This window comes from Triplophysa dalaica, chromosome 23 (assembly GCF_015846415.1).
Source record: "Triplophysa dalaica isolate WHDGS20190420 chromosome 23, ASM1584641v1, whole genome shotgun sequence".
NCBI classification, from domain to species: domain Eukaryota; kingdom Metazoa; phylum Chordata; class Actinopteri; order Cypriniformes; family Nemacheilidae; genus Triplophysa; species Triplophysa dalaica.
In genome coordinates, this window is record NC_079564.1 from 10,826,422 (window position 1) to 10,852,931 (window position 26,510).

The 26,510-nt window shown below is 37.1% G+C and overlaps 1 protein-coding gene across 3 annotated transcripts in view; it reads left to right on the forward strand.

Annotated features, from left to right (window-relative positions):
* pard3aa (par-3 family cell polarity regulator alpha, a) overlaps positions 1 to 26,510 on the forward strand; it is a 363,711-nt gene that overhangs the window by 35,709 nt on the left and 301,492 nt on the right. For all 3 annotated transcript variants that reach the window (XM_056738007.1, XM_056738008.1, XM_056738009.1), the window contains exon 2: positions 6,981 to 7,082. In XM_056738007.1, the coding sequence (XP_056593985.1) occupies positions 6,981 to 7,082 (102 nt within the window). The remainder of the gene's footprint in view (positions 1 to 6,980; positions 7,083 to 26,510) is intronic.

Below are 26,510 nucleotides of genomic sequence, written 5' to 3' on the forward strand. Positions count from 1 at the left end.
AGACTAAAGAATAGACAAACACAGAAGAGACAAGCATTTCTATAAATTTCATCCAGTCCTGATGTCAATGTAGTTTACACAACTTATTTAGAATAACAGACCATGTAAAACTAAAGTGAACCTGCAGAGTTTTGCATTTAAAATGCATTTAACTAAACTAAGAGCATTTCCTAAAATGATCTAGATTAGAAAATCTGCAGTGCTCTTTTAAATTAAATAAAAAAATTGACAAGGCTCATGTTTTCGCGTGTTGTGTTACGTGTGTGTTGTGAAACGCTCTTACTTGTAAACAAACAGTAAACTGTGAACCACACCTCCATCAACAAGTTTTCTTTCTTCTGTTCTTCAAATGTATATTTCTGAACAAATCATTTGAACTTATTCATTAGCCTATTAAGGTTTTGCCCATTGTTCAATTAATGCTTTCAAAAGAATGGATCACTCGGGAATGCCCGTAAAAAGAGATGACAACATTGAAATAAATAACGCGTTTAAAAAGCATATTTTTAAGTAAAAGTACAGATTTTCTATTAGAAATTTACTCAAGTTAGAGTAAAAGTACACACTTTTAACTTTTTCTTTAAAAGTACATATTTTCCAAAATGTTACTCAAGTAAATGAAAAGAAGTAAATGTAGTGCGTTACTACCCACTTCTGCTAGAGAAACACATCTTGGAAATATGCTCTTGGGCTCAAAACTTTATGGTTACTAAGTTTTTGATGAGCTTCAGTCGCCAACAAAGATCACCTGAAACTACACAGGGTGTACTGTACATCAAAACCAAGTTTAAGTTTCTGAATTAGCCATTCAACATGAGAACAAAGTCGGGATTAGACATAATAAAAGGATTCTTTATGGAAGCATGAAGAGATGAAAGGCTGTATCATTTGTGAATTAATTGTTTAATTGTTAAAGTGATCATAAGAGAAAGTTCAAGCGCATTGAGAGACTGGATAGACCCAAGGATATATAACATCCATATTATAAATAATTACAGATCATGTCATCGGTTATATAGAAGGATTCAGATAATAGTTGTGAAAAACGGCACTCATAGCAAACACAAATGTACTTTTGGTATCAACAACAAAGCGTCCAAGTTTATATTTTAATTTACAGTTTACCTTGTTTTAGGGCCCTATGAAATGCATTTTATTTTTTCCCAAATTCCGTTTTTCCATTTTTATTTTTCTAGATTCCGTGTTTTACTGTACAATAGAAATTTATTTCCCCACCTGAAATAATACTTCAGTAAACTTTAGTATTCACATATAACTGTTTAAAAATCTACAGTGGATAGTTTGAACCATACAGGGAATAATATCTGTAAAAAGGGGTATAATGTACTTAACTATGTTTATAAACCATCTTACAAGTACTTCTTCTTCTGTTTTCAGGTCTACTTAAATTTAAATACTATGTTTAATAAAGTAATATTTTGAAGAAAATATTTACTATTTTTTTATATTTTACTTGCACATTCACTTCAATTTAGTAAAATAAATAATATTCTCACTGGTTGAACTGTAAAAAAAATGAAAGGGTGATGATGTGGATTAGTTATCATTTATTCAAGTTCGGACTTTATTTTGAGGGGTCCAGCAAAGGGGGTTTGAAAATAGCTTTTTAAAGAGCTTTTCATGATACAATTGTCTTTCACTTGACCTGAGGGAACAGCTATTCACATTTACCAGATGTCAGTATAATTTTCCGTGATCTTAGTTTTTTTTACAAGTCAGTTTCTGCAGTCTTTACCCCCAGTGTTCAAACTCTATTAGGCGCTCAAATACAAATACTTGTTATTCTCGCAAAACAAGTACAAGTGTATTCTTGCAAGTGTCATCCAGCTGTATATACAGTATGTCCTGTGGTTTATTGATGCTGGCAGAGGTAAGATCTTCAGTGATATTATCTCCATTAAAGGAAATGATGTAAGGTGACTCATAGATTCAAAGATCAGAAAGAAAAACTGGGTTTCACAAAAGGGTTCAATCCAAAATGTTGTCATGCATGTTTTTTGTACCTTTAATCTACATATAAAGTGTGTTCTGAGCAGAGGTGTAAAAAGTCTTCAAAAATCATACTTAAGTGAAAGTACAGATACTGAGAGAAAATTTGACTCAATTAAAAGTCAAAGTGTCTAACCAAAAATGTACTTAAGTGAAAGTAACAGCAAGAATTCAACGATTCTTCAAGAATATATTCTCCCTATATTAAGTGAATGATCATTAAATGGGAGACAGAGGATATATTTCATCTCGTATAATCCTTACTAACACAACTAAAAGAAAATAACTTTCTAAAATATGATGGGGTGTGTCTCAGTCAGCTCCCTTGTTCAGTTGTCAGGGCACTGATCAGAGAGTTGGCCATTTTAAGGGCTGTCTGAAACGTTTCCTAAGATTTCCCACAATGCAACTCGAAAACAAGGGAGTGTCAGCACTCCTTATGTTCCCTCACTGGAAATCACTCAGTACAACTTTTGAAAAGACAAACCAAATGTATGCACTGATATGCAGATGCGGCGGTAGGGATGGGCTAAGGGCTAATGTTTTTATTACCATACCCAGCAAATCACGTAAGGGCCGTTAACTGTAGCATGTGCAAGTTATTTTTAATGTAAATGCGCTGAAAATTTTAGGTTCAGATTCATTTTGAATGTAGACGTGCCCACAAGTGCGCTCAAATAGCAGAGAGTAACATCGCTCTCTTTTTTTCATGCACTTTGATGCGTCAGCGAGTTGAACATGTTTCAGATTTTCAGAATTCTGCAATCGCACAATGTTTTTAAAGTCTACTATACCGTGTATTCTCACATACGTATATATGGATACTTTTGAGCTAAGCCCAAGGTTAATAATGTATGTATTTTCCAGTATTTATCGCAACGCACTAAAGCAGTGTAGGTGTAGTGTACTAGGGTGCTTACTGCGCCTGACCTAGTGTACACGACATACTCATTTATGACCTCGGGAACTAGGAAGCTGATCGAGACGCACCCTTGGCCATGGGTGAACTTGATCCAGCGTTTTAGGTGTGACATCAATTTCCAAGGATCAATTAACATGTTTGGCTTATTACATTGTATGTTTAAACGAATCTCATTGGCAGAATAAATGTCGTAAGCACAATTCATTTAGTTTGTTATTAGCAATGTAAGAAAATGACCTGTAAAAAATATTTTTCAAGTGTAAATAACATCGTAGAGAGTAAAAAGTAAAAAAAAAACTATAAACATGTAGTCAAATAAATGCCCAAGTGTTCAGTTAAAATTGTACTCAAGTAAAGTACAGATCCACAAAAATAATACTTAAGTACAGTAATCAAGTACAATTATTCAAGTACTTTACATCCCTGGTTCTGAGACCAGTTTTTTATTTACTTATTTAAATTTGGAAACAATTAGTACTGAAAACATGCAATTAGTGAATAGTTAACATTAATAGTCAAAGATTTAATGTTAAACCTCACCTCATAAAATAAACTTTTGCCAATTATAATATAACACACAGTAGATGATCAACTGACTCCGGTCTTCAATGGCATCAATACATTTAACATTAAACATTAAATTGAATACATTAAAACACTTTTCTAAAGCTACTGTGTTTGGAAATAAGGGGCATTATGAAAAGCAGTGTACAGGTAAACTTGACTCAACATGATTTTCCAGTATTTTACCATTTTCAGTATTTGGTGTTCCCCCTTATTATTTTAATGACAGTATACTTGATCTGTCATGAGAGAAAAAACAATGTCCATGTTATTTTAGCGCTTTAGGGTGAGTGTCCTCTGGGGTTCAAAGGAAGCAGGGGCATCCAACCATTTTGTAAAGGATTTTAAAATATTATATGTTATAAACTGTACAACATTTTTCAAAAAATGTACATTTATAGGTTTACGTTTGATTTAAATTTCATCGCATGCCAGATCAGAGACTTTTGTATCCCAGTGTATCCCAGTTATAACGTTTCCCCCAGCTGCTCAAACATGCAGATTTAAGCATATTCAATAAAACAGATTATTTACACAAGAAGGCTATGAGTACACTGTATCTCCAGACCTAGTAACTTTCTCCCCTGGATTTTGCCTCCGGTTGCATCTCACAATAGCTCTTTCATACAGTGGATGTTTTAAAAGTGTCATGACATGTCGGCCGAACCTCTGTGATATTGCTGTGGTTAGTTTTGGAAGGATTTGTGTAGATCATCTACTTGTTAACCCAAATTACTTTTCTTTCAAAATGTCTTTATTGTGTCGCTCAATTCCTTTGCGCTCTTTGGTAAACGGCGCTGGCAACAATGAAGTGTCTGTCTGTGAAGGTGATATGTGGTCAGGTGAGTTTGTACGTATAGCTAAGAGCTCATTCACAACCTCTGGGAAAAAGTGGATGGGGACGTTCATCATGAGAACATATTTAATGATTAATTTTAGCTGCGTGAGAATATAGTTTGCCTATGAGCTTTTTTGGGGGAAATATTTAAAACAAGAATATTTACTCAATAAAAAATGTGCTTAAAACATTTTTAGGAGAGTCTATCTTGAAAATATAAATACATTTTTTTCTTAATACAATGACGACAATATTGCTCCTGTTTATTATTATTATCAATATCAATAATATCAATAATAACAACAATACAAATATAATACCACAATTAATAATAATAAATACATGCATATTTATATATTCCTTTAAATAAAAGTGTGCAAATCCGCACTGAGCAGACCAAATATTGCAAGTTGACAAGCAAAAATAGTTTACATAATAAAAATCTTATTTTTTCTAAAAGTTTGAGTTCTTTATTCAGTTTTGGTTCTGAGCTACATTTATCTTGCTTTAAGTATTTTTACTGGAGAATATATATGTTTTTGCTTCCCTCCTCCGGATCGAGATATATGGAGTTTAAACTTCCTTTTGACATGTTTATTTCGAGTCGGGATGTTTAATTTGTTCAACACCTTGACTCAGACATGGTTGTATTACTTCATGGTGAAATAAATGATGTGTTGACAATGGTGTCCCTGTCTGCGTTGATCTCACACTATTCTGGAATGTTATCTCCATCCATCATCATGTCTCTGACGCCGCGACCTCTTTTTAGGACACGTGAGGGACTGATAATAGATGTGTTGGGGAGTTATCTGGACAAAGATCCTTTGTTTAGTCTGTGTGTAACAATACTTCATAAAGAATTAGTTAAATATTAAAAAAAAATAATCTCCGGCATTACTTTTCCTGGCTTAGTGGTTAGCACGTTCGCCTCACACCTCCAGGGTTGGGGGTTCGTTCCCGCTTCCGACTTGTGTGTGTGTGGAGTTTGCATGTTCTCCCCGTGCCTCGGGGGTCTTGAAAAATTGACCGTAGGGTGTGAGTGAATGAGTGAATGAGTGAGTGTGTGTGCCCTGCGATGGGTTGGCACTCCATCAAGGGTGTATCCTGCCTTGATGCCCGATGACTCCTGAGATAGGCACAGGCTCCCCGTGACCCGAGGTAGTTCGGATAAAGCGGTAGAAAATGGAATGGAATGGAAATTACTTTTCCTTTACCGTTTCTTATTCCTGTATTAAAGCACAGAAAAGTGTGATGTACGTAGGCATGCTTACATATTTCCAAATGTACATTTGTTATCTATGACACATTTGTGCGTGTGTGTGAACATGACAAATTCTGTTCCTATGCAGTTGAGAACCAATGTATCTCTCTCAAAGAGAAGGTCAGATGTGTATCTCCTTCACGCTTAATATTTCATCCTCCATATTCTTCCATCCCTATGAGGCTTTATATCTTGTCTATTATTTGCAGACTTTTCCATTCTTAAATCACACACAAGATACGTGGACGGTCCCTGCTAACACTCCTTTATGAATAATGACTGCACAGACATTCCTCCCATGAGAACGAATATTCTCATTTCATCTCATTTAATCTCATTTCCCTCCATCTTTGGGTGATGATGAGGCCCATTGATCTTAAATCTGCATGTGAGTTGCTGGGTTTTAACATCCTCGGTGAATGTGGGAGGACGAAACGTTGGCCAACGTTGCATGTCGTCTCAGCACTGAATTTGTTCAAATATTTGCTGAGTCTTGTTCTGGGTTTGTGGCCAGGAAATCTCTTCCAGAGTCGGTCTGTTAAAACTGGATGAACTTGTTGACATTTACTTAGATTGTCTTAACGTTTGTGTTTATTCTGTTGTTTTATTCTGTTGTATTTGTTTAAATATGTGTGTGTGTATTTATAACATAACTGTTATTATATACATTTCAATATTCGTTGTTTACATAACAACTTTCAAAGACCAAATTCGACACTACTATATGTGGGCAAAACAACAAATAACTGGCGGGAAAGAAATAAAACCAATGTTTTTTTTTTTTAAATTATGTTAAAGTTTCCTACATGTTTATAGATCAATGTAAGAGTAAGATAAAGAGCACATAACGAAAACACATTTGGATTCCATCGATGTGCGACCCCAATTCCCCATTTTCATCCTGAGCTCACTTTGAAGCTTTTCCAGGGTCTCTGGATGCCAAGCTGACTTCGGGATTGTCCAGCTGTGCCCAGTTATGAGATTACAGTGTTTCGGATGAGCCGAGTTCAGCCAGGACACACGTTCAAGGCCATAAAATATTACAATCACTGCCTATTTGTGTGGATATTGATGTTGTTTGGATACTAATTTATTTCAATAACATTGAAGCATAGATTGCCACACGGATGACTTCTGTTATGAGCATTTGAAACGTGTTTGATTTGTCGTCCTGTATGTGACTCTTCTGTATCACAAAAGAAGATATTTTGAGAAATGTCTCAGTGGTTTTGTGTCCATATAAAGGAAATGCAATGGGGGTCAGTGTTGTTTGGTGACCCTTCACAATATCTTCTTTTGTGTTCTGCTGAAGAAAGAAAGTCATACAGGTTTAAATAAAAGACATGAATGATGAAATAATTTTTCACTTTGTCTTTTCTCAGGACGCCGGCTACTGGTTACACGTTCATCGGTTAGAACATGGAGACGGGGGCATTTTGGACTTGGATGATATACTTTGTGATGTCGCTGATGACAAAGACAGGGTGAGTTATCCATGTGGATCCATTATTTGTGTTTTTTGAGAGACGCGGCTCTCTAACATGTGATTTAAGATGAATTAGCCCACTCCTTCTGTCTCTTTTTGTATTTTATGGCTGTGTTTGGAAAAAACGCACACTAGTCATTCTCTTTTATGCTTGACCTTGTTACTTGATTTAAGACAAATTTCAAGTAAACCCGATATTATTTGATCAGATATTGATGCCGTCCACCCCTCAGAACTGTTTTCGAGAGGGAGTGACAGCTAATGTCCTTCTCGCTGTTGGACTTCTGTTTTTCTTACTTGTTGTCACGGTTTTTGTATCTGTATGTGTTTCGGTATCATTTCCCTAAGCTTGGGAACGGCCTGGAGCGTCAGACATGCTATCTTAGTTATATCATTCCCTCAGACTTTCCTGAACCTGATGCCAGAATGACAGTAATGTGAGTAATCTCAGTGGGTAATGTATTTAACAATGTCTCCTTTGTCACTGGTTTCGGACCACCTCACGTTAAGTAAATTTACTAGAGCTTCCATAGGCACGTTGGTCCAGGAACGCCAAGAAAAGCACCGGGATGCTGTAATGGCAAAGGAATTTTGGAAGTTTACCCCACATGGAGTCATCGCTCTGGTACGACCCCATCTAGAGATCTGTGATTAATGGCAAATCTCATTTCCGCATTAAAGATTCGTCCCTGTGGTGTGTTTGTGGCCACGGTTGGTTCATTAGCGTCTGTGATAATGCTGTCAAGCCTTGATAAATGGTGTTTAGCCAGAAAGCTAATTGGACCGTTGACTCCTGCTGGGCTCCGGTAACATCTCATTGGCTGACGAAGCTTTTGTTCCTGGTCATTTATAATTGTCCTATCGGCACGACTGCAACTGTTGGTTCATATTAGCCCTATAAGCAAACAGCTCATTCTGACCGCACTTGTGGTTTGACTGCTAGTTTAAATCCAGTGTTTGCAAAGGTTAGAATAACACTAATAGAAAAAAGTGTAGAGGAACATTTGGGATTTAATCAAATGTGATATCAGGTCCCGCTGAGCTGTTGGACAACGACTGCTATGTTATGCAACAAAAGAACTTGATTCTTGCCTAGAACACTTTTGTCAAATATTTTGATAGCACATTTTCAGATAGGTATAAGGTTGTGGTGCAGGGATGGAATCAGATGGTTTTAACACGGTAGATTCATATACAATACAGTACTTAAGTTTAGGTAACTAATACAGTGTTTATTTCGATTTTTATCAATGGAAGTTATGTTATGACCAAAAAATACATCTTTAATCTCTCACTTTGCCCCAAATTTGGTTAAACGTGCTAAACTACTTTCACATTCATCACAGTCCTACAACTGGTAATAAGAATTCAGCTACACACATTCTAAGATAACAAACGGTCAAATAACAGCTTCCATGACTTTAACATTGGCTGTGAACGCTGTTCTGTGTAAAACACTGATATTGTGAGTCTGCGCATGCCTCTTTCTAAAACACTTCTATAAAAACGTCCTCTTAAGTCCTGCTTGCAAATGTCTCCTAGTCAAAAGTTTTATTATCCAACTCGGGTCCAATATAAAAAGGCAAAACCAACGCTTCTGTTATTAGTGTTAATTAATATAACGGGTCTGACCCAACTGGTCCGGTGTCATTTCCCTCACCATAGTAGGAAAGAAATGTGCGATCTCTTACAAAGATTGACGTTTGCACATGCACTAGCAGACCTCCGTTACACTTCGATCGATCCACATGTTTTTAACATATAAGTGAAGTTGACGCCATTGTTACTGTTTATTACCAAAAGCCAAAGTTTATGAGTGCACCGAGAGGGGCACCGACCAATCACAACAGCCTGAGAAGCGGAAGCTCACTGATATGTTATGGGTGGGACATCTTCACACACGCACACTCTTAGCGGGGAACCAATCACGACAGACCTGGTCAGCTTTACCAACAGAGCGTTTCGGAAAGAGGGACTTTATATAGACTTAGACAGGAAGAAATCCAGTCGTTTTGTTAGAAGAGGGACAGCGGTGAACAAGAGACTTAAAATATGTGAAATATAAAGCGTTTTTCTTTATTAAAACATGAAGATTCATTGTTAAACACCCAAAAAATGTAATCCATGCCTCAAAAAAAAAAGAACGTGGCCTTTAAAGCATTCTGTTGTATTAGCATGGTGCCTGTCTAATGATCATGGTATACTATATATATATATATTTAAAGAATGCTAAATAATATAACCATAACTATGACCAGACTGTTCAGTGTGTAGCTGTTTGCATTTGTTGAGTCGAGAGAGTGTACCAGTTCATGTGTGTGTTGTGTTCATCTTGGGATTTCTAAGCTTTTTGTATCAGATGCCATGGTATCTGCATATGATGTGTTGCTGTGAGAAATAGAAAGTCATGAAACACCTTTCTCTTTGTTCACACCCTCCTTTCATTTTTTTTATTTCCCCCACCTTTCTCCCTACGTTCATCTGTTTCTCTTTTTGCCAGTTCGATGCAATCAATGTGATTTTTGAGTTCCACTTGTTTTATGTCTTTAAATATTTCAACCTAGTATCACTGTTTGTTTACTGCTATTTTATTTGTATTGGCTCCTTCGACTTATTTCTTACGTCTTTATGCACTTTACAAACTTGAAATATTTGTGGTTGTGTAGCAAAAACCAAGCAGCTGTGAATCACTTGTTTTGTACAAATTAGTATGTGCTTGGTCTTGTTATGCAGATCTGTGTCGGACGAGCCCCTTGCCTGTCATGATCTATTATTATACTTCTTATCTGAATCATGTTATCTAATCAAACTCCCCTGCTGAACCCCCCCATAGAAACCTAACAGAATCCATCACAGAAATTCTATTGGTGTCCAATAGAATACCATTATAACCCAATAGCTTTTTGCATTAAAACCATTAAAAAAATAATTTTGTAGTGTGTTTTGGGCATTATTTTAGTAGGATTAAAAATCAGAATAGAATACATCACATACCAGTAGACACCTTAACAGTTTTCCTTAAAACCAATAAAAATCCCTTTAAAACCATTACCAACTTCTTGAATTTTTTTTCCCCAGGGATGGACCATTGCAAAGTCTATAGAGTGAAATATTTCCTGCACTTGTAATGCTTTGTCTTAAAGAAGTCCTAAAGATGTGAATTTCTTCTGTAGTTTTAATGAATTGGTAACATCATGAATGAATCCTGTATACATTTGTTGTCTATTGAGTCCATTGCGTCTGATGCACTCAAGGGTTACAAAAGAGTGGTTTTATTTCATTGCTCTGGCAGATTTAGCCACACAGTTGAAGGATGAGAATAATCTGTGAGAACAGAGTAAATTACTCATTATTCCAGTTTTGGTAACATGCAACTAGAATGCAGAGCAGTTCAACAAGCTACACCCTTACTTGACATGTTTCACAGTTACTTTGGAAATCATTAACATCGGATAATTCCTGGATAATTATAAAGTAAACTTTAGTCTTAAAATGTAATTTCTGTCATATAAATATGGATTAAATGAATCTGACTGATAATTTAGATTAAGAGTGATTTTAATGATACAGTATCATAGATAGCTCCAAGTGTCCTTTTCTTCTCAATGACATGGAAATGGATTTCTGTAATGCTCAGAGGTGATACTCAAAGTTCAGAGACCCTGTTTAGATCCTGAGGGTTATGTCAACTGTAAACACTTCCTTTGTGGAGTTCCTCTGTTTTTAGATTTTATGAGATCACACTTTGTCATTCAAGTTGAAAAGGCCTTCTGTCAGTAGCTGGACCTAGACGGGTAATTGTTTTTCCAGGTGCCAAGTCACTGTAAGCCTCTTATAACTTAAGATGATCAAATATTGTGCCTTGGACGCAGTGTGTAGCATTCTGTTATGAATATAATTTTTGATTGTTTAACTGAAAGGATCTTACTGCTGGTTTAGACAAGAACAGCTGGTTGACAGCGTGGGACATCAGCACACTCTCTGTCATTGGGCATTTTCCAAACAACATTTATGCACCCTTGCAGGGCCTTTTGCGAAGGGGAGGGCATTTGTAAGGGTGTGAACATCTGCTTGATCACTTCCCGAATGGCCGGGAAGTCTGAGACAGCGAACAGGATTCATGCCATGATCACTTCTAGGAAGTGAGGTCTTGCGACATGTTTTGATGCAATTGCTGCGGGATTTAGACATAACCTAAATAAACTATACAATAGAGTATAAAAAAAGAGTATAAGATAAAGCTTAAGCACCTGTAATTTTTTCAGAATTTTACTGGAATTTTATAATGTCCAAAAAACTATAATCTACAGAATATGACAGATTTCCCCAAAGTTTGGAAATACGGTCAAAGAGTATCAAATCACAGAAAAACATGCAAAACTATTTACGGGGAAAACATAATTTTTTACGGTGTATTTCTGGTGCCCCATCTGCCAGAATAATTCCTTTAATAATAATGAATAATTAATATTATTTACAGAATTTTAAAGTCATTTTTTAAATACAGTAAAAACATAAAATTACAAAAAGGCTGCAAACTTACAAGAAAAAGATGGAAACATGTAATTTTACAGGAAAAAACCTATTTAATGATATATATCTGACGTCCCAGCAGTGGGAAATTTTCTGTTTTTTTTACTGGATTTTGTTACTGTTTAGATCAAATTTCCAGTAGAAGTGCAGCATGGATGTTCTAGTAGCAAGATAAAATCATCAGTTTCGGTTTGACATTTCCTTGAGTTCCCCATGTGTGTGTGTGTGTGTTTGCACACCATTTGCTGATTAAGGAGATCCAGTATTTCTAGTTCTGTAGAGCAGTTGCTAGTTTGTTTAATTACTCTTCACCTCCATTTTAAAGGAACCTTTATTGTCACATTTGTGGGGAAGGGAACGTCTACTAACTTACTCCTTGCTGTCAGATCAAACGCCTTTAACAGCATTGCTATTGACTTTTTAGCTAACTTGGCTCAGCCCTCAAACGTGCTGTGCAATGCAAGCACAAAATGCTAAGCTTAATCATAGCTTAGACGCAAATAATAATGCAAATGAATAAAATAAGTGGAGACGACATGTGCATTCACGCAGCACACTGATTCCAGATAAACAATGACGCTCAAAACTGCTCTCTTACACAACAACAACAACATAAACATATCTTGGTTCTAACAAACAGAAAAAACAATGTTACTCACATACTGATCCGAATCAAAGCAACCTCCTCGGAGAAGATTTTTAGACGATCTTTCTCTCCAACTACTCTCTGCTGGAAAGTATCTTCATAAATATCTATGAGTATCGCCACTAAAAGCATTTGTACCGTGGGTCCTAATCCATCTCTGCTGGAGTGTCTTTAGAATTTAAACGCAGGTCCTAGCTCCTGCCTGACTTTTATCCTTCTTTTTGTCCTTAAAATCAACAGACCCTTTATTTTATGTAATAATAATTACGTTTTATATTTATTAATTTTTTTATTTAATTTATTAACTTTTATCCAAAGCGACTTACAAGTAGAAGAGCATATAAACATTTTTGTCAACACGCTAAACAGTACCGTTATTTTACAAGGCCATGCTACTAGGAGGATTAAAGCTGGAGTAAGCAAATGAGAGAATGAACAACAATACAAAAAATGGACAGACAGACAGTTATTGGTTAGTCAAATAAATGCGGAACAGGTATGTTTTGAGCTGTTTTTTGAATGTTGTGAAGGATGCTGCAGATACACTTTTACACTCTATTACTGAAAAATAATTTGGTTATATAGATTTATCATCATAATCTCACTAATATGAAAAATAAAATTTTGAACAACAATTTAATGTTTAAATGAATCGATCAATAAAAATAATCCAATATGCAACGACTAAAAGATATATGCTACAAAAAAATGCTACAAAAGTTTAATTTTCTGTTTAAAGTGTGATACGGATGTGTTAGGTTACTGTTACTTTAAGGCAAATTCTTTTTTCTTTTTTTTTGATGCGGATATACATTTAAAACACAACGGACTGTGCTTATGTGAACCTTTTGTGTTTTTGATATAACAGCGTTTGTATTTGACAGTATAAGAACATGTGAAAAACGCAAAAGAGAACTTCATGATTATAAATATAAGCTAACTGAGATGTCTGGAACAGAGATAAATTCGTCACACGCTTGCATTACCTGACCAATCACTACGCACTGGTTAACTGGCCAATCATAGCACACCCCGCTTTCCAGAGCGATGAGCTTTTTAAAAAATCTGAGCATTTCAGAGAGGCGGGGAAAAGAGGAGATACAAACATTTACAGTATGTGTAAAATGCAGCATTTTTTTACCTCAAATCGTGTATGCATGTTTACGAATTACATCTAAATAAAACGATAATATTTACGATAATACATTTTTTTTACCTGTGTCATATGACCCCTTTAACTGATGTGCTGCAGTAATTGTGTTGAATCAGTCAGGTGTGTTCAGATGAAAGGGAGATTTTGCTGGGCAGTGATCTGTGAATCATCTCAGATTTATAGATCATAGAAGATTTGACATTAATGCCATTAATTGACCAGCACTGCAATACACTAATGTGACCTGTTGAGCTTGTCAGAATATTCCCTGCAAGAAATTTTAAATGACTAACTTTTATTTTACACAATTTTACACTGTGCAATTTAATATTAGTAAAATTACTCAAGTATTGGGCATAAACTTTAGACATGTTTTATGGTAGTACCATGATTTTAAACCTCAACGTATGGGCAATAATCATGCCAATACTGTTGTAACGGACAATTGAAATTCAACATAAATTGTGAAAGATTGTAAAAATAGAACAAAATGTCATTTGACAAGAGAATCTAGTATCTGTTTCTCACTTTCTGAGAAATATAATTCTTGTGATTATGTTAATGGTGATAATTATTCCATCATTATACTATGTAACAACTGCACAACACTGCTTGTAGCATCCATGTGTGTGTGTGAGGCTGGGTGTGTTTCACAGTTATCCTTCCTTAACTGTCGCCAGACAAAACACACGTGATCTTACACTTTCTATTTACTACTCGGTCTGATTTGTATTTGGAATGCAAAAAACACCATTACTGTATACTTAGGGATAGAGATTTGAAGAAGTAAAGAATCTGATAATGTTGATTTAACATCTTAACTCCCTTGACTGAAGGGACCAATGCCATCTTAGGCCATCTTTTTCTTGCAACACACCAGCAACCACCCAGAACATTATACCAACCTTCTAGCAACCTTCCAGAACAGCCACTTGATACAGACACACCTGTTGAATTCTTGAAAATCAAATAAACCGTAGTAAAGTACAAGAAAATAAAATGGAATTAATAAAATAAAATAAATGAAATGATTCATAAAATAAAACAAACATTAATTAATCAATAAAATTAAACAAATGACTAAAATAATATATCTGTACAAATAAATTGGTGAATATAAAAAAGTAAAAAGGTTTAAATAAATGTACAAATATGTGTAAATTTTGAATAATTCGCTTGTGAAATGAACCTTCCCGAAAGGCAATATTAACATTTAGAAAATTCGACCATTTTCATGAATCCGAAAATTAACGTCAAAATGGCTGTACTCGTGTTTCATGAATGAGGCGTATTGTCTGTCTGCCTTTTACACACTCACTGTCTTTCTTTTTTATTGCTGTTTGACTCCTATGCTCTGAAGGTAATGAAGCGTTTTATAACACAGGAACACACACGCACTCTTTATGGCTTGAGTGGGCAAGAAAGCCGCTTGGAGAAATTGGATTTCTCACTCAATTGCTTTGTAAAGTGGCCATTATGTGTTGTCCTGGTAATAAACGAGGACGCTGTGTCATGTGACGTGTATTGTTAAGGAAGAAAAGAGGTATCAGTCAGGCTATAAAACACATCTCCTGTATACTAACTGCATGTGAGACATAAACATGCGAGAATGCATGATGACTTGTCCTTAAAGGGTAGATTCTTCAAATGAATTCAAGGGGAAACTTACATCAAGCGGTTATTGCATAGGAAACAGAGAATGGAGGAATATCTTTGAACTCAGTTTTTTGTGAGTAGTATATTTTAGAAATGTGCTTTCATTTGTTTTCATGGAATAATGCGCCATTGTGTTGTTTAGTGAATGACGGTGCTGACCTCTACTGGTCATAAACCTTCATGAAAATCTGTGATCAGATTTAAATTAGGAGAAGTTTATGTAAAAGTACAGTTTGGGGTCATTTTATTTATCATTTGCAGGCAGGGTGTATATAGTACATACACTAAAACATTGAGGTGTTGGTTGCATATTCCAGGTAAAACAAAAGGGTTGTAAACTAACTGTGTGTAAAAGGAAATACATATTTAAATATTGCTATTTTGTAATTTCGAACAAATCAGTTTTTCCCAGTAAGAGTGGGATTTAAACAAGTGACGTTGACATTGCTAACGACAAGTTAAACTGCTGTAAACGGTATACCATTCTAATGCGATCTTATTTTGATCTTAATATATTACAATACTAAATTATTTATATATTATATTTAGAAAACACTAAAGTAATAATGATTGTACTAAACCAAAATAATACAAAATATATATTACACACAAATATATACTTAAACGAAAGAAATTATGAATAATAGCACCAAAAATATGTCATTGATTTGCAGTGTTCTTGTCAGTATTTTTCAGCTCTGTGTTTGTGCACATGTTTGCACATTCTGGTCATGGGTGTCACTCAGGTTCTTGTCTCTCGGTGTGGGGTATCGGGACATGATTTGAGGCGACGCTCAAATGCACGTCACAGTGAGTTAAACCAGTGAATAATCACAGCCTTGACACACAGTGCTCAGCAGACCACCCAGAGCGCTGTGGGCTCTATGCCACAGTCCATACCATCTTGGGTACACACACACACACACATGGGGAACTCAAGGAAATGTCAAACCGAAACTGATGATTTTATCTTGCTACTAGAACATCCATGCTGCACTTCTACTGGAAATTTGATCTAAACAGTAACAACTGGGTGACAGAACGCTGGTCCAGGACAAAACATGAGCATCCTTGTATGAATAGGTCACTCAATGTGACTGTGTCATTTTTGTGTCATCCCTCTAGTGTAAGTGTGAATGTGTCCGTTGTACACACTCATTCTTTTGTCTTTTATATTACGTTGAAGTAAAAGCTAAACATGTACGAAAGGAGACCACTAGATGGCAGCTTCTGCCTATTAACACGCCTTATAAAAACTGTTATGATATGTCAGATATCTGACTGGCTCCTTAATATTAAATCAAGAGACATTACCATGGCAAAAGTGCCACCACATACCAACATATACATGTTTCTAAATAGACTACTAAAGGCTGTGTCCGTCTAACTGTCTGGTGTGTGTGGGAATGAAAGGCCTTTTGCTTGTACTTTTCTCATGAGAGCAAGACAAGTCGAGTCCATTCAGAATAAACTCCCAGCCACATACACACACATGCACACAGACAGAGTGAGGAGACCTCTTCAAAGGGGTCGAGTCTAGTGAGGAGAGGTTTGTTCATCTCATTTGTCATTTAATCAATACAGCGCACTCTCTGATCAATGCCGAGACTGGCGCCTCACAATCACAGTCGATACATGACCTTACTCTCCCCCAACCCTTCCACCGCTCCGTCTTTTCCTTTCAAAGCCCTTCTCACTCGCAGTGTCAAGGATACTGTGAAGAATGTCGAGACACAAGCGAGGACAAAGCGCTAGAACAGAGAAAGCACTTTTCTTTCCTCCGTGCTTTTGAACTTCAAATTAACGATAACAGCCTGCTTGACTAGTTGCTGTTTCTGGTTGGAGGTGTTTAACATTTGCCATCCCCTTTAAAAACATGGCATTAACCATTACTAATATTAAATAAGAGGATGACAGAAGTTTTCTGGAAGCTTCTTAGACTTAAATTGCTGTGAAGGTATGCGGTATGTCTACCAGTGCACATACAAGTTGTTACATTATCATTGCTAAAAAAAAAAGAGTTATTGTTATTAGAAATAACAATATTTATGTAAAATACGACTAATAAAAATCTCAAAATTTATTAAAAGCGTGCTATTCAATTTTTGGAAAAAAATTTGGAGGATCGCCTCTAAGGGGGTACTTCACGTAAATTATTCAGGTCAAAGGTGATTGGCTGATAAAATGTTTGAAAACATACTGTAAAATCTAGTATTTTTACATTAGGAAACTATACTATACTATTGAAAATATTGTTATTCACTATAGTAAGGTACACAAACAATACACTGGCAGAAAAGAAGTACTAAATTGTACCACCTTTTATAGTCGCAGGGTTGGTACCCTTAACATGTAACTGTACCTTTAGCTAACCCACACAATTGGTCATTAGGGTACAATAATGTACTCAAATATGTACATGATTTATGTTTGGTTAACCTGAAGAGGTACAAAAGGAACTTTGAATGGTTACCATCCCACTCCCAGTGAATGTTAAATGTTTTTTTTTACTTTTTACTTTTTTCGACAGTGAGGTGCACATCATTCACATACACATATAAGATAAGAAAATAATTTAGCCATTCCATATTTTAATTTCTAGATGTATTGTGGTCATTCCAGTCCAGTGTCTATTGAATTTCAACAAATTCAAACCTCAAGAGTGACATAAAGTCAACCAACAGCGATGTGAATGACTGATCGCATGACAAGACACATGAAAACTGTGATAAAAATCCAGGTTAGCACATAAAAGATAATTTTGGAAGTTTTCCGAAATACATGTACGAGTAAAAGTAAAAATGTTTCACAATGCCACACATTGGAGCAAACCTTTGAGCCAATGAGATGCCACTCTGGGTGGAACTACTCGTTGTCCTTCAAGAAATAAAGAAATCTGTTGAATCCTGTTGATTTGGTTTGTTGTGGTGATGATTTTACACTTAAGCTTTATATGGAAGGTATATTGCGGGGTAAGGATACATTCACAGCCTTGCTTTCATAAATGGATACTTTAACACTTTGAAATGGTTCAGAATTCAGATATCCTCATCTTTTCAAGGCCAATCCAAACTAAAGAAAAAAACCTTCGCCTTAGACTTTCAAGGTTAAAATCCATGGAGTTAATCGCAAAAGTGCAGAAGTTTGTTTGATGTTTCTTCTGCTGTAGGGTCTTTTTGTCAGGGTCTCAGAATGATGCCATATCAGCTCAGTAACTCCACTGTCTGCCTCCTCAGGGCATTTGGTTAATCTGGTAAAACACACACACCTCCACACACGCAAACACACACATACACACACACACACACACACACACACAAATAAAACACGTACAGTCAGGCAGAGATTTTTGTCTCGGCTGACAGCTGTCAGCTCTGATAGTGCTCTGGTAATAAAACACTCTGCCAAACAGCCTATTAGCTATGGTCTAAGGAGTGGAAACCACACACACGCACACACGCACCACACACACACACACACACACACACACACACACTGTACACAGAAACGAATAGGCATATTGGGGTCAGACACCAAGGGGGGTCTAAAACAGAGGCCTGGACCCCCTGCTGGGGTCTTCCACTCACCCTAGGGTGCAAGAAGGCTTGGAAATATACACCCACACATAGAAAAAAACTAAGCTAATGATGATGGATACCTGTTTCAAGCCAATGTATGAAATATAATGTTTATTCTTTAATAAAACATTGAGCTTTTACATTGAGTCACTGAAGTCCATCTTCCTTTCATCGTCCTTTAACTGTTATATGTTTGTGAGAAATGGGATGTGTTTATGCCATACCTGTTCCTTCCTCATGGGGGCACCCTTTCTCTAGTTTGTATGTCCTGTGTACAGTAAAGGTGGTTGTGGGTTTAAGACAGAACCCGGCCCATGTTCAAGACACAGCAAAACAGAACCAATAATGTCAAATTTTCAGACTAAATCAGAAATTGTTCACTGTCTTTTATTTACACTTTCTCTTAATCTCATGGAGTTCAAATGAGTTCAAATTGAAACATCACATGATTAAATGACTTTATGTTGTCAGTATTCAAAAATCCAAATTGATTAAAAAGTCAAGGGATCTGTCATCATCTGTTTTCTTAGTTTACTTCAATGAATAGTCTACAAAAATAGAAAATAGATGAGTAAAGCAAGAGATGTGCCATTTCAAGTATTCAGACACTTTCTTCCTGTCAAATACTGTGTTAGTGTGTGAACTACGCTTATCTATTAAAAACTATGTTGGTTAAGAATAAGTACAAAAAATGACTCTGAAAAGTAAAGTTCTTAGAAAAGGTCAAGCACCATTTTTTTTGCAGATGACCTTTGGTTGGATTTATATGCCATGAAAATCACACATTTGCGGGGCTACTGTTAATGAGAAACCAACCAAACCCCATTCTTGTTCCAATCCCATTCAATCTCTCCCCCAATGATTGGTATTATAACACTATTACAATGCTTTTTCACTGAAAAAGGTTATTATTAACTTGACAGAGCACCTTTTCAAAGATTTAAAGTGCACTGGGATTTACTGGTGAATGTTGTCAGTACGGGGCTATTGTGAAATGTGTGCGAGCTGTGTTTCAGAGGAAATGAGGCCAAGAAATAGTTGACATTGGCAAAGACAACACTAAGAGCTGGATTTAGAAGGGCTTTACCAGGAAGCATGTTAAACAAACATCATCTAATATGGGAATTTCCAAGTAATCACTGATAAATAACATGCAGATTGAGTGAATCTGTGACTAATATTTGAAAACATTCAGGCTGTGTGGAACATGGCTTCTATATTTTCCTCTATGTCAGTTCTGTAGAGATTGGTGTTTATAGCCCTGAGTGTTTTCTGGAAAGATGTAGGTCTTTTATATCGTTTACTCCTTTTAGCATCTGTGTTCTTCTGGGGCAGATGTAGGTCACGGTGCCAAATTTATCAGCTCTGTTCACACAAGAGCGCTGTAAGCTTTTTTGAACCTCAAGTGTCTATGATGAACGACTACATTAATTAGACTACATGGCTTTAGCTGTCATTGTAAATTAAACATGGACAGTTATAATCATTTGTTTATTTATCTTTAAATGTGTTGCCATCGTCTGGCGCAAAATCGCAGAGAGACACTATAATGGTGTCTTCACCTCATACTGCATTAACATCAGTTTGTTTTTGAAGGTGCAGTGTATGAAGTTTTGCAGCATCTAGTGGCGAGGTTAGGAATTGCAACCAACGGCACACTCCTCCCCTCCCTTTCGAAGCACTACGGTGGCTGACACAAGATGTCGTCACGTTTTTGCTTTTTAACCGAAGGAGATAACGTAAACATGAAACACGCACTGTAGCGTAGTTTGTCTGTTTAGGGCTACTGTAGAAACAACATGATGAATTCCATGAAAGGGAATATGTAGATAGAAATAGCTCATTCTAAGCTAATAAAAACATGACGCTTCATTATGTAAAGTCTTTATACACCTCTGAACATAATTAAATTGCATTTCTGTCAATAGATCCTCCAAAAACGATTACGATTTGAGTGTGTTATTTCAGCGTATGTCTGTGTTATTCCCACAAGTGTATTCCCGTGTTGTGCTCAATGCATTATTCTTTATCTGAATGCAACATTCTTGCACATCAAAGATAGCACAAGGTCAGATTTAAGGTCTATATAACCAACGTACCTGATCTCAGCTCTCAGCAGATTTCATATTCAACGCATTGAGAACGAGAGGCACTCGTGCGTAAAAAGCAAGTGCTCGCTCTCGCTTAGAATTGGTCTGAATCAAGGGCTTATATTGAGTGTGTTTGACTGAGATTGGCTGTATAATGAATCTCTGAACTTATTTGAGCTCCATCTCATTTTCAAGATGGTTCAGTGGTGTGTGACTGCTTTAGCATATCGCTATGTGTGTGTGTGTTTGCATCAGGAGAAACAACACGACAGAAACTACACTTTCACTTCAGTACTAATGCTGATCTGTCAGTGTGCTGGTGACAGATCCACACCATTTTTCTATCACCCGCCCCCCTCATCCCAAACAGCTAACCCTGGACCACTTTCCCCAATCCTGCCCTTGCATGGGCTGCCTTCCCCCAGCATCCCATTCCCTGTCCCATGAGAGGACAGAATGCATCCTATTAGAGCCGAGAGTGAGAGAGAGAAAGAGAGAGAGAGAGAGAGAGACTCTGTCCTCACATGCCCTCTCCCTCCACCGCGCAGATCTCCATGTTCTTCTCACTGACACTTAAGAGATTTCTGCAGGGTCACTCAACCTGTGCCCTTATCAGGGCAAATCAATTGATGACACCATGACACCGAGTCCTGACCATAATGAAAATGAGCACAGTCTGGTTGGTTTGGTCTGGTTCTGAGGAGCTTCTGAACCAAACATATGACAAAACTTGGAAAGCTGTGAAGCAATCCAGATGCTCTGCACCTTATACGTTCAGAAATAAGTCAGACTTCCTGTGACTATTCTGTTCATAAAAACCCCACCTGTCAGAGCCATCCCAAGAGTGATTTTAGGAGAAAGGCATTCCCTCCCTGCTGTTTTTTTACCTCTGCCTTTAATAGGTCTGAACAGAAGGAATGTGAATGCAGAAGTGTGAAGTTAACTTTACCGATGCTTGCAGAATTCAGATGCTCTACACATCCCAAGACATTTATTTTTACCTAGATATTAAAGTGAAATTTCTCCCAAAAATAGAAATTCTGTCATCATGTACTCTTACGGGTAGCCTCATAGGAGAAAGCTAGCATTAGCTACTCTTTTTATTTAGCTTCTCAGCAGGATTCGCTAAAGCAGTGAACAGACGGCAGTCGCCGCCCGTGCGCTCACGGCGGTGCTGAAGCCAGAGAAGAAAACTGATCTCATGCATTTGGAAACAGCTCGCGGGCCGGAGCGCAGCACACAGTGCACAGCTGCTCACCTCGCTCTGATCATCTCAGAGCACGCTCCACTCCTGTTTCTTCATAGCTTTCTTCCTTTTACCGGTGTTGAGGTGAAGAGAAAAACAGCCGTGGTGGGGAATAAAGAAAACAGGGAGTAGATATACGGGTGACATTTGAAGTGTGAGACAGAGGGGTATAAAGGAGAGGAGAGAGGCAGTGTTGAGGATGGGGCTTTGGCTTCTCTCTAATCTCGTATTGATCTCCAGTCAGGGAATGAATTGTGCCTCACTCCTGCTAGGCCTCAGAAGTCTCGGCTATTGATCTGGGCTGTCAGAGAGCTCTGGAGGAACTCTAGCATGCATAGACGTCCCTCAGCATGTCTACATATGTTTGATTTTTACAGTGTTTGTGTTGGAACTGTTGCTTAGAGGTTGAATTGTTGTCAAATTTCCAACCGTAAATGTATTTCCTTTAAATCAAGTGTTGATAATGTATTGCAATGTATGTTTTAATCACGTTTCGATATAAACAACCCACTGTTGTCTGTGGAATTCTTCATAAACCTTTTATCTTCATGCATTACTTACATTTTACAATTAACTTTTGATATTGCTTGTGTACTTTTTTATTAATTTACATTACTTTGAATAGGGCTCTTAATAGAATAAAAAGTAAGTGTTTACATCAAAAAGGCTATATATTTTATTTTGTATTTATAAAAACATACACATACACATGTATATATTTTTAGTTTAAATTATAGATAAACATTTCTTTATTTTTATATTTAATATTTTTATATTGATATGTATATGTATGCGTTTATAAATACAAAATTAATATGCACAGTACACAAAAATATATTATGTCAACACAAACTTTTACTCTGGATTTGACTAATCGCGACAGCCCTAATTTAAACAACCTTGTTAATAGATAAGGTCATTCTTGTTGTTCTCTTTTGCTATCCTGTTTGTAAAGTATTTTAATATCTATCATTATCTGCCTTATAATATAATGCTGATATCAATTGTTATGTCATTTAACCTTATATGGGCGGTTTCCGGGTCAGGCCTTAAGACTAGTCCCAGACTAACTTAAATGTTTGAGGTGTCTTAATAGAAAACAATTTACACTGACATATCTTCAAATATATCAAAGCTCAAGATGCATATTTTTTTGTAAAGTCTGTTTTTAAAGACAAATTAACTATCCTAATTTAAATCCCTCTCCTGGAAACCACCACATAATGGTATAATGTAGTGTTTTTTACACTTATACCAGTTGATATGCTTATAAACTTTATATTTTTACTATCTTCCATCCTCTCAGAATCGGCATTGACCAATTCAAATGGTCTTTATTTATTTAATCACTTAATGTGGAAATTTGTTCAAAAGTAGGTTGTTTTAAAAAAAATTGTCTTGAATAACTGAATAATTTAAAAGAAATAAGCAAAAAACACTTTGCCAGGCATCTTTCAAACTATGAAATCGACACAGATAAAAAATGTTTCTTATTTCGATTTTGTCTCTTCGGTCTCCTGCTGAAAACACAGCGGTGTGTTTTAATTCCAGACGTGGTCTCGGTTGAGAGATTGAAGCATGCAGATAGGCTCGTGTAGTTTGGCGTGCTGTCACGCTAAGAACCTCACCCAAGTCAGGGCGACTGGCAGGCAGGGGGTGGGTGTAATAGGTTGGAGGGGATGCTTTGAGAAGAGACGGGTGCTTTGGGTGATGGGGGGATGACAGCAGCTGTGGTGTGTAACAGTCTTAGTAAGTGATGTTTGCCTCTGTATGCAGAATGTGTCTGAGGTGGAGTTGTCATGTTTACCTGTAACTGAGCGTGCCATTTCATGGAGACTGTTCTTGATCAATGGAAGAGCATCTCTGCATAGGAAAACAGCCAGAGTGATATTTTTGGTAATGTCGTAGCGTTCAGGAGTTGATAGAGCGAAGAAAACCTGTCATCCGGTGGTAACTGGACTGTTGCTGCTTGTCAGGGGCAGGGTGTGCGTCTTTTCTGTACTTAGACTCGGAGCAGGAGAGCAAATGTTACCATTTTCATCACCCCGGGAAGCATTTAGAAATGCAAATATTTGTATCTACTTTTCAGGGGGTTGACGCGACATATTTTCCCACAAGCGCTCTTTGTCCGCTGGTGGGTGTGTGCCTACCTGTGTTTGTAAGTTTGTTTAATATGAGAACAAGGTGTAGACATGTTCAATTGGAAAGGTAACCTTAAATGACTTCTCTTGTGATCTGGCGCTGTATAAAAAATATAAATAAATTGAACTTCAAGTAGGGCGGGAGGTGCCGGTGGAGGGGCCGGTTGCCCCACTATAGTAATGGTAGGGGAAACACTGGCAGGCTTGAAGAAAATTTAAGACTAGTCTAAGTAGTTTACGCAACCTATCCGATTCACAATGGTAAGCTCATTATAATGATTTAAATCTCAGATGTCAGGTCAGTTTTTGCAGGACATGTGGAAAAAAGATGCATAAAGTAACCTGCAAATTTATGTCATAAACAGAGAGCCAAAAGTCAGATTCCAGTTTTAAATTAAATTGTTTCAGGAGACAAAGCAAATTGTCGGCAATTAATACAAAAAATGTTGTCCACCTGTGTAGCTTCACCCTCAACTAGCAGGAGCGCCTTTCCCAGAATCCCTTTCAGTCCATTTTTGCAGACGACAAAACCTGTTCTCAGCATCGTTTTAAATATATAACCTATATCAACCCCGCTCTTTCTTTAACAGTTTCTTTCTCCAAACTCAGCCCACGTAACACCGCGCAGCTATTTGACGAGCATTCCGGTCCGCCTCCTTCTGATTCATTAGAGTAAATTCGGCAGTAATTATCAGCTCACCCACACTCATTAAATCAAGCGTATTATGAAGCACGACGCATCAGCGTATCTCACACGTGAAGCTCTTTCCACGTCACACTACACACACAGCTGTCTGTCAGCTATTGTTCTGTGTGCATTGACTTAATTACATACACACAGAAACACACACACGTATGCACGGTTTTACACATAAACACTCGCTGTACATGTCACATTCAGGGAGTGAATGCGATAGCTTGTTGTTGTGTCTTTGGACCCCTGAGGGAGTCATTTTTAAATGAACTCATTCAAATCCACAGTGAATATTACAAACAATGCAATCACAAAACACATTGTCGTGTGTGTCCTCACCTCTCGCTTCCCTCTCTGCTTCATTATGTATGTGTCTTACAAGCAACGCTTCGCAACGTCTTGGGTCGGTCTGTTGTTTACTTCTGAATGTGTTTTGTGGGCTCCCCAAGTCTTTTCTCACCTGAGAGTGTCAATATATTTTAGAGCTTCGACACTTGTTGGCTGCGTGATGCAACCTTGGTTAACATTGTTGCAATAGCGTTCTGTGCTTCCTCCGGGTCCTCACGGCGTACGATGGAGTATAATCGTGTATTTGATCTGCTTTATGTTTTTACAATAATAGCTGTGTATATCGGCTATTGCATGACTTGGAACATTAATCCAATCAGATTGTAGAATCACATTTATTTAGCCAATAAGTTGATCCGTGCAAAAATGTATGTAAGAATATACAGTGTGTGTACAGATGCATGTTTGTCGACCTAGACATTAATGACACAGTGATTTTATTTCCCGCTGTCTGGATGTGGGCATCGTCTCACAGGCCTCCAACTGCTTTTTCTTCCCGTGTCCAAGCTCTTTGATCTGGGCAAGTGCGCCTGTCATCCTCCTGCGGAGTTCTGTGGTAAATGACCTCTGTGATGTCCCCACACTGACGGATGGGCCCTTGACCCGATCGTCGATCGTGTCTCGTCCCTGCTGTGGAGAGATGGCCCGGAACTATGTGCACATCCGTATCCGCCCAAGAACCCGCTGGTAGAACAGCGAGCCCTGTCCTTGCCACTCATTTCTATATGGAAATGATCAAGATCTGCCAACTGGCTGGATATGTCAAAACCACTGATGCGCTTTGGTCTTTTCGGCCCGTGGGCACTGGCAGATCAGTCAGCTGTACATATGCTGCCTTTAAGTTATTCTGGAAAGTTCTGACTTGTGAGTTTGTAAATTGTTAGCAAAATGACCTACTGTGCAAGCAATGTATGCAGATATGCCTGTACATTTTTATTGGTTGGATGGATAGATTTATGCTTTTTTATCATTAGATGTTTCACGTAGGTCAAATTACATATTACAAGTTTGTGTAAAATACCATGAAAAACATACATTTTGTTTGATAGATTTTTTTTCTGTTCCCCTAGCTGCCATAATATTTATAGTTTTATTTAAATATTGTTTTAATTACATAAATATATCTATAATTTGTCTTATGCCACTTATGTGTAGGTTAAGTTAAAGATTATGTGGGGTTGTGAATGGGTGCCTCCCTTTTTTTCACAATTAAAGAGGCAATCCAAATAGTATCCATGTTTTCGGCAGATTTATTACAATTTATATTACCATGACTATTGTTAGACTATGATGACCATAGTGAGACAGTGGTACATCTGGGGTACATCTGGGGTTTAATAT